Genomic DNA, 10118 nt, shown 5'->3' on the forward strand with positions numbered 1-10118 from the left:
AACAATGACGAGAGGGAAATTTTTCATTTATGTCACACGAAAGAAGCGGTGTCTAGAACTGGAGGCGGGAAAGATGAAAAACAATTATTGTTTTGGCACTTCACATGAAGCTGTGAACAGATTACCTCAAACCTGAGCTTGCAAGCAAGACCACATGAGGATCACGTGTTTGGTAGCGTGTGAAAAGAGCAGGTGTCAGACTTAATCACAGGCAGAAAACGTTTGATCGTAGTCAAGACAGTGACACTGTACCGGGAACAAACGTTGAGACAATGACAAAGCATGCTCATATCCAGCAACAGGGATGATGATGTGAGGAAGGGGAATATTTGAAATTAAACAAAACTTAAATCAGACATAGTGCTAATTTCCAGACTTTGGGGGTAATTATCAGGGCAGAAGTTTGCAGTTTTTCAACCACATGCTTCCCTTTCAGCAGGACTTTATTTTATTGCATGGTTGGGGGGGAGGGGGGCATTTAGTTTTACACATTTAAATGCGCATAAATCAAATAACATCTTAACGCAGTAATGTAGAGGCTGAACAGAGGTTGACCTAATTGTGCGAGGCAACACGAACAAACAGCTGAATCCTGAATCCTAAATATAGCACCAGTTGGTATTGTGTACAGACCAAAGGGTGAGCAGAGGGCCAAGGTCGATTTCAACTATTGTGAAGAGTAGCAAGTGCATGACCTGACCTTAGGAAGATGTAACAGAAGCTAGAACATGGAAATTTTTTTGAATGGCTCCCAGGATGAGGCAGAAACTGGTGACAAACACTCAGGAGAATGTGTCACTCACCTCTATGCCGATCCTTGGAATCAAACTACACACATATCCGCACGCACGCTAGTGACCCAGTGCAGAAAAACATTTACAGGCAAATGCACTAGAGGATATATTCATATCTATATATTTTATTTAGACTATTTACAAGAGAGAAAAAGGCAGCCCTTTTTTGAAAATATAAAGATTCCAACTTTTCTCTTTTTTGTGAAGCACTGATTTTGATGCAGAACTCCTGCGTCGCTGAGCCCGCGCATCGGCTCTGCACCCGGACACGTAACGAAACAAACAATCCTATCTGACATGCATGTACCCCCTCGAGCATACACACGGACATACACACCACATGGCCAACAACCACATATTCATACAAATACACCGGCAAACTGCGGTGTTCTACAAAATCTGAACACGTGGTTCCGGTTGCAGCAGGGAAATTAATTAATAGAAAAAAAAAAAACAGATTTGAGTGTTTAACACAATTAATGGCATGAAGACAAACAAAAACAAAAATGTCTGCTAACATAAAAGAATTTTGAAACAAAAGTGACAAGTTTTCTCCCACAATCCTCTGGGAAATGGCTCAGAGTCCTCATTGTGGTCCAGCAGCAGTAGAGCGGTCGTCTCCTCGTGCCCATGACAACAGCTGTCCGATCGTTTTCCTCTCTGTCTCGCACAACTCTGCAGCTCTTCCTCATCTCTGCAGCCATGTCTGTGGGTCACCCCTTTAGCCAGCCAGCTACCCCGACACATCCATCCACCCAGCAGGCTCTCGCTCCTCTGGTGTTCTCCCTGGTGTGCAGCGCTCCTCTGCACCTGGAGGATGAATGTGGGGAAGGAGGAGGAGGAGACAACAAAAAAGAAACGTCTTTGTGTCTAAGTTCTCTTATTGGGTCCTAGCTGGCTGGGCCATGGGTCAAAGGGCAGTCAGACCAAAGTTGCAACGGCAATACATCATGCCGCTCGAGTCCAACCAGCTGTCTGAGATGGGGTCATAGCGCTGGACAGTGTTCAGGTAAGATGACCCGGAGTGACCTCCCACCACATAGAGGTAGTTGTCCACGATGGCAGAGCCCACACCTGCAAGAGGAAGTCACGGTTATACGCAGTCGGATTAAAACTCATTTCTCTCAGAGATTGCACATACAGATCTACTTTCTGACTTTACACATGGGGTGTCTTTAGAGAATACCACAAGGTGTCACCGAAATTTGTAAAACATACAAATGACCGCTTCGACAAAAGTTAAGAGGTTAACTTACCCGTGCGTGGTTCATTCATGGGCCGACAGGCTGTCCACTGGTTCTGATGTGGATCGTACCTCTCTATGCTAGACAGGTGCGACACTCCGTTGTGTCCGCCCACCACAAATATGAAGCCTAGCATGACGCCAACTCCGAAGTTGATCCTCTTGTCTGCCATGGGGGCTACCATTTCCCAGGCATCCTTGCTGGGGTCATACCGCTCCACGCTGTGTGAGAAGATGCAGCACAATTAAAGGTCGAGTGTTTAGGATTTAGTGCCATCTAGCAGTGAGGTTGCAACTAGGGCTGTGCAATGAAATCAAAATACTATTGAAATCTCAATATGGCCATGAGCAATTTTTTTGATAAAAGGTAAAAATGCGCCAAGATGCACGGCCTACAAATTATATTCCAGAAATAAAGCAACATGCTTGTTTGGTACAAACCCCAGCAAAAGTCACATCATCATCTTTTTTTTTCAGTGAAACTGAAATACAAAAATTACCCAGCAAAAAACACTAATGCAACTGCAAAATCAGCTGTAGGGAAATTACAATTGACACAAATGCCCCCATCTAGAGCAAGCGTTTTGTTTGTCTATTCTGGGCTACTGTAGAACATCATGGCGGACTCTGTCAAAGAGGACTTTCTGTATGTAGTATGGATGACAAAAATTAATCAATGATTGATTAATCAGTCATTAAGAGATTAATTTAACGTGAAATGTAATTCATTAATCGATGGGCTATGCAATGCTATAAAAATACATGCAATATGAAACGTTAAATTCCATTTCTACCAACATATCCCTCAAAAGGACCTTTACCAAAACACAAAAAAGTTATTAAAAAAATCAAAATGTAAAGTGATCTGACTGTCCAGCCCTCTGAAATTCCTCAACAGACCCCCTGCCGAATGCTGTAACAATTTACCAGTTGCCACTTTCAAGAAATTCTATTTTTAGACATAAGTGAAACAATAGCTATGTGGGAAATCCAAAGACGTGATATGGTTTGAAAAACTGCCCTAAGTATTGTTGAGGTTATGCAATTTGTAGTTGTCTATAACATGCAAAAACACCTAAGTAGTCCTTCAAAAGATGCATTTAATGAGTGTGGCATCAACCTTATAAACAATTCTAATTTTGAAATAGTAGTGCTTATTGGATTTAAATATAATTATTTCATGAAACCAAGAGTACAACAGTTATGGTGGTCTGATCTCTCATATACACACAAACACAAACACACACACAAACACACACACGGTACAGCACCACCAATAGCAGAGCTAGAGACCTTCCAGCACCCACTGGAAATGTTGGTTTGCCTAATCTGACCAGAGTCAAATGAGTCCCCTGACAGCAACTGGAACATTAGCAATCAAGGATTGTTTTGCAGAATGCAAAGACATAAGCCATTGGGGAAAGAAAAAAATAGTCCCTGCAGATTCTCAGTCCAAACACATTCTCCTGAGGGGTTTCGGGAGTCAAGGAAACAAGCAACAGAGACACTGCTCTCCAGAGATCCACATCAACAACAGAGAGCCCGCAGTCGGGCACTCACTCTATGCAACTTCAGCAGCCACTTCTGTTATGACTTCTCTTCACTCGTTCACAGGGCCCTGGCCATTTTCTCAGCAACACTTGACATCCTTCACTTGATTACCAGTTCTATTAAATAACTAACAAGACCTTGAGAGAAAGCCAGGTTAGGAGGTCTAAAGGAGCTGCAAGCTTTTCACTGACATCAAAGGCTATTAAAAAAAAAAGGTGTGGTAGAAGCACCAGAACCTCACGTTACTGATGTTAAATGTCATCTGTAGGAGCAAAGAAAGGTTAGTTGACTGTTTTGATCCTATGGGGCTTTCTGCAATCTACATGTTATATAGAAACTTCAATGACAGAGGCTACAGTTAAAGGGAAAGAGGTGAAACATATAATACATAGGACAGAGCATTAACAGAAAGATGCCTTGTTAACTCTTTGAAACCTGGAACGAGACTGGTTTTCTAGTGCCGCATTCAGACTGCTCAATAACTACATCTCAACAATTAGATATCTTTAATTTCATATCTCTGTATAAGAACTTTGGTTTTGGTTTAACTAATTAGAGCTTGGTCCTGTGTAGCATTTTGTTGTTATTGTTGTTGTTGTGGTGGTGATGGGTTTTTTGTGCGTTTGTAAAGTCATGTATCTAACGTTGTGTTTGACCATCGGGAGGAAGTGTTGTTACCTGTAGTACCTATTACCTGTAGTGCTATTACCTGTTCATATGGGCTGGGCCATAGCCTCCAATAGCATACACCATGCCATCCAGCACAGCGGTGGCAAAGCAGCTGCGGGACTTGGTCATGGGTGCCACCGGCTGCCACTCCTTCAACTTGGGAACGTATTTCTCCACCGACTGGAGGTAATACTGGCCGTCGTAGCCTCCAAGGGCGTACAGCTCTCCGGCCAGGACCACCACCCCGAGCGTGCTGCGGCACTCGGCCATGCGCTCCACCGAGGACCAGGTGTTGCTCTCCGGGTCCCAGCTCTCCACTGTGCTCTCGTGTCTCCGATAGCTAATGCCCTGTCTCATGTGTGTGGCGATGCCTCCTACCACATACACCTTGTGGTCCAGAACTGCCACTCCAAATTCATATCGGGGGACGCTTAGAGGGGCCAGTCCTATCCATGAATCTGTCCGAGGGAAATACATTTCTATGCTGCAAGGTAAAAGGTAGACACCCTCAGTGCGTTTGTTTTTAAACACAGAACATTAAGAATGCACACACAATGCAGTTTTGTATGTGATTTAAACTGGTGGTTCCCTACTGGTGGGTCGCAGTCCAAAAGTGGGTTGCAGGTGCATTCTGTATGGACCCTAAGAAACTTGAGCGTGTTGTTGCAAAAAGAAAAAAAACTCCTGTTGTAGAGTGACTAACAGATAGCTATAGAGACAGAAAACTAGCTCAAGGACATGGCCGAATGCAAGTATAACAACGAATATATTAATCCTGGTTTCACTTAACCTTAAGTATGTTGCATGGAGGCAAAGTATTAGTCTTGAAGCCATAGTATGCACATATATGCACAAGTGCAATATGCATATTTTTAATTGCAGTGCCATTTATTTACTAAGTTTTAAGTAACTGCACTTTGTTCTTGCAATATGTTTTCCTTCATTGTGTTATAAGCCCACATGTCGCTTACATTTTGTGAAAAACTAATTGAACATGTGGTAATTTAATCTTGTGTGTGGACCTTTAACTAATCACTAAGGAGAAATGTGGACCAGTTGGGAAACACTGCTTTAAATGATTATCAAGACATCATTTTCATTACCTTTCTAATGTTGCAAACAGTCCAGCCTTTCCTCCAACTGCAAGAAGCACCTTAGGGGCACACCTGGGCCGTGCCGACAACACAGTCTGATATGAAAGCCGGTGCTCAGGCATAAAATGATATTTGAGGGCCTCATTGAGCAGGTGCTTGCATGCATGGTCATCTCGTATAAGGTGGTTGGCTTCGTATAGGCGAGTGAGGAATTTGACGCTGAGGAGTGGAAGGCGAACACAGTGCAGCAGTTGAGCCAGATGCTGCTGTCTCTCCGTTACATCGTATTTGATCCACGATTCCAGGGCGTAAAATACAGTCTCCTCTGTGACCACCTTAAGGCAGTCATTGGACACGATTTCATCCAACTCAGCCCTTGTCAGTTCAAAAAACTCCTCCGTCTGGCAAACTTCCTCAAAGTTCTCACAGATGAACTTAGTTGCAGCCAGGCACAGATCATGACAGCCATAAGTCTCTGCAAAGCGGGAGATGCCTATACAGTTCCCAGCATCCAGCTGGCTCTCTAAAAAGGAGCAACACTCCTTAAGTACTAGCTTCACCTGGAGTAAGTCGGCAGCTGGGAGCAGAGATTCCACTGTTTCCTGGGAGATAAACACAGTGCCAGTGTAGGCATACTCAACGATGGCCTGGAAGAGAAAGAGTAACGGCGTCACATAAACAATAACTGTGGTACAGCAGTTAATCAGGTGTCTGCTGGCTCCAAGCATACCTGCAAAGCAGTCTCATCGATGCACTGGAATTCCACCTCAGAGGTCTCCTTTTCTGACAGGTTACCCGTGAACATGGCCTTGAAGTAAGGGCTGATGCTGGCCAGCACCACTTTGTGGGCATGGATCTTGGCATCACCCACACGCAGGACAATGTCACATAGTTCGTGATCCTGCCGCAAGAGCTGGAGGCCCTGCAGCAGCTGCTCTGAGTGAGGCCGTTTCAGACTGGCAAACATATAGGACTGGTCCTGCTGGTCCATCTGTGAGCAGAAATCCACATATCGGTGCGTTGTTTACAATTTGTAAAAGGCACTGATTTCACTTTATTGTCAGAAATAATTCTGAATTTTGTCTTGCACCCCAAGACGTCAAATGTTTCACATAAATACAACCTTTAACCAAACAACAAAAACATACAACAAACACTACAAATCACCATGGATATTACAAAAGTGGATACAGTGCAACATATTACACATCACTTATTACATTCAGTTTTCAGCTCAGGTACATATGAGGCTACTTAGAAGCCATACTCTAATTTTATAGGTTGGCGGAGGAACAAAAGAATTTCTCAACCTGTTAAGTCGAGCCTGTGGGACTCTAAATCTCTTGTGTGATGGCTAAAGCTGATATTCTTCAAATAACGTGTAATATGGACTGGACGTGATATTACCATCGAGAGGCGACATTCTTTTAGTATACACAGATTAGAAAATTGACTCAAGGGCTTCACCCACAATCTTTGAGCAGATTCGCAATATCTAGCCAATCTAGCTTTAAGATAAACAGAGAAACAACTGTACCATGAACTGACTCCATACTGCATCGCACTCTGTATTACAGACTGGAAAAACAGAAACACGATCTGTTTGTTGCAGAGATGCACAAGAATATTGGCACATCATCTGTATCGGCAGATATTGGCTTTAAAATGAAATATTGGAATCAGCAAGCATGCTGATATCTGCCAGAATCATAGTGATATATAGATTTTTTACATAAACCCTAAGTTGAAGTATTTTTCTTATTTTGCACAATGAATTAATATTACATACACAGAAAAGTATTGCTTTTCATGTCTCCATCAGGTGGTGGGCCATCATGATAAGAGTATGCATAATATGATGTTAAATCCACAACATAAGAGGCTTGATGATCACTAAAATTAGGTGGGGAAAAAAGTGGATATATCGATATCGGCCAAATGAGTTGTTATATATCAGCATATTTGATATTGACAAAAAATCCAATATTGTGCATCCCTAATATGTTGGCTGCAAATGACCTCAGTCAAAAGCAGCATCCACATGGATGCCTAAATATTTATAGGAGGATCAATCTGTGTGTTGTGGACAGTAATTGGTGGACCAAAAATGATCTCATGTCTTCTTTGAATAAATAATCCAATCTAAATATTTTTGATTAACTGACATGTGACAAGCCAATGTAAATACTGTAAATCCTATTCACTTGCCGTGTTGTCCCTGTGACTAAAAGCCTGACAAGTCAAGTAAACACAGGCCTGTGCAACGTGACGTAATAACACGCGTGAGGGAAAACATGCCATGGTGAGTGATGCCTTCGGGGATGTTTTGTAGTAATACTGTAGTTATTCAACCCGCTGTTTGTCTGCTGTTTGGCAAGCTAAAGAAGCATGATCTTCTTAATCCAGTGCTAGCGCTTCTTAAAGTTAACCAACCAGATTTGCTAGTAAGAGTGCATTTTTCTATCGTCAGGTTAAATGATTTGGCATCTAGCCACAATAACGCTAAATGTTAGTTAGTTTAGTTGACTGGGGCCTTGGCTTTATTTCTGAACGGAAGACATGGCTCAGATCAAAACTAGCTAGCTGCCTTTAGCCGTACAGCAGCAGAAAGCTAGTGCGCTAGCTAACACACTGTAAACCCCAACAACAGCTTGGATTTTGCAAAAGCAAATTCCCCCAGATATCTTACTTAAATTAACATCAACATTTTCATGCCACCATCGTGCCCTCAACAATGTTCGCCTCCAGCAAATACACAGCACCTATATCCGTTCATTGCACTGCAGTCGGCGCAGGTTAGCTGCTAAAAATAAACACGGTTACTGTGGCTAGCTGCATCATTGATTGATATACAGTAACATGGCTGACAGATACAAAACGTGACGTTATAGCTAGCAGTCTGATAACATTTGTATATCGTCACATTAAGGAGAACAAACCTGTAACCAAGAGTCAGTCTGTTGTGCCGCTGTAAAGACCAATTTTGCAGTGGCGGAGTTCAGCGGCGACGAGTAGGAACCCCAGGCGGCTATCAAGAAAACAACCTACTGCCAAACAGCCAGCCTAGCCACACAGCTACAGAGGAGCGCTTATAACAACGAGCTATCAGAGCAGCACTCCCACTTCCGCTCATTTCAAAATAAAACCACATCCACAATCTTTGTGTTAGAGAGGCACCTTTGATGTAAATTGTACTTTCTGCTTTGATTGCACCGAAACTGTTGTTTTTTATGTTTTTTTTTTTACATTGCCTCACTTTGAAAAAATTCTGGTTTAATTTATGTAATTTTATTTCTGAAAATTTTGATTGAAAGTTTTGTCTTGCTTTGGAGGGATGTGTTGTTTAGTCTCCTGCAAATTAACATATGTAAAGAAAACCCTGACAAAATATGCATGATTAATCTTATAACATTGGTCCAAATTCCATATCCATAGAAAAAAAACTGTATCTGTTTGTAAACCGGTCTTCGTCAGGGTTCTTAATGCTTTAGAGTTGATGACTTATATTTGTTTGTTTTTTTAATTATACGTGTATTTAAATTTTATACGTTGGGAAATAACCAAAATAAACTAAACTAAACATACCAAATATTATCAGCAACATACATATACTTACAAGGATAGGTTAATTTTTGGTTTGTATATTTTGGTATCTGTCAGGCATGGGACCAAGGACCCAAAAGCAGACAGACAAAACAGATGTTTGAAAAAGAACAAAAATCACACCCATGCAGACACACAGAAGTCACCTAGGGCCACTTGTAACAGTATCAGCCTTAAAATATTACTCACATATCCATATGAAGAGTTTTGTTTGAATGTGTTGCTGTCAAAAATGTAAATCAATAAAAAAGTATAATATTTGTCTTTGAAATATTAATGGAATATTGCACATAAAGTTACCTAAATTTAAAACAGGTACATAAAAACTGTGCTGTAATTACACTTCATGAGTTTCTCGTTGTTAAATGCTTTTTCTTTTCTTTCCACAAATAACTATTTTATAGTAGGCCTAAATATGAGCCTGATTGGTGTCCCATAACATAGGTTGGATGGCATTTTGTGAATCATCATTCTAAGGCAATAACAGGGGCATAATAGTGGCACCTTGTACAGTAGCCTCAGTCACCGGTGTGTGAAAGTTTGTGTGAATGAGTGAATGTGACATGTAGTGTGAAAGTGCTCTAAGTGGTGGAACGACTAGAAAAGCGCTATACAAGTGCAGTCTATACACTGAGTGCTGTTACATGCACATGAATAATCTGTTTATGAAACATCCAGATTCTGATCATATTCGGGATATGGTGTTTACATGAACAGAGAGAAATCAGCTTACTCATATTCCACATATACAATAAAACTACAGTTAATAGGCTGGGCTATTAATTACTTAAATAATTTATCTCAACTTTACTTTCGCACAAAACTATTATTAAGCAAAGATGGGAAATACAATCAAAGTGTTTATTCAAACCTCTTTTTTAAGGATCTTTCTTGTTTACTATGCTGGTACTACTGTCTTCTTTGGGGTCAAGATTTGAGTAAAATGAACTGAATGATTGATTTGTAGAGAATCTTACCAACCATGTGTGTGGCATGCCCATATTAACAAATCTTTAAACATTTATATTTGTATGTGCAGTCTAAGCAGCTAACCAATGCTTGTTCCAGCAGGTAGCTAAAGAATTGGGCCTCTAATTGAGACAGGCCTTTATTTGTCATAATGTGTAGCCACACCAGGCTAGTAAAAGGGACTGGGTGTTAAAT

General features: G+C 41.4%; 1 protein-coding gene across 1 annotated transcript in view; it reads right to left on the reverse strand.

Moving 5' to 3' along the window:
• The window catches only part of klhl28 (kelch like family member 28), a 10138-nt gene extending 1681 nt beyond the window's left edge, over positions 1-8457 (reverse strand). The window contains exons 1-6 of the mRNA XM_042500568.2: positions 8291-8457; positions 6082-6342; positions 5361-5998; positions 4298-4741; positions 2051-2259; positions 1-1868 (exon numbers count right to left, since the gene is read on the reverse strand). The exon at positions 1-1868 is cut by the window's left edge and continues 1681 nt beyond it. Coding sequence (XP_042356502.1) covers positions 1705-1868; positions 2051-2259; positions 4298-4741; positions 5361-5998; positions 6082-6342 — 1716 coding nt within the window. The 5' untranslated portion in view covers positions 8291-8457 and the 3' untranslated portion in view covers positions 1-1704. The remainder of the gene's footprint in view (positions 1869-2050; positions 2260-4297; positions 4742-5360; positions 5999-6081; positions 6343-8290) is intronic.
• Between the last annotated feature and the right edge of the window lie 1661 nt (positions 8458-10118).

Source organism: Plectropomus leopardus, chromosome 14 (genome assembly GCF_026936395.1).
Source record: "Plectropomus leopardus strain MGB_pleo_1.0 chromosome 14, ASM2693639v1, whole genome shotgun sequence".
Classification (NCBI taxonomy): Eukaryota; Metazoa; Chordata; class Actinopteri; order Perciformes; family Serranidae; genus Plectropomus; species Plectropomus leopardus.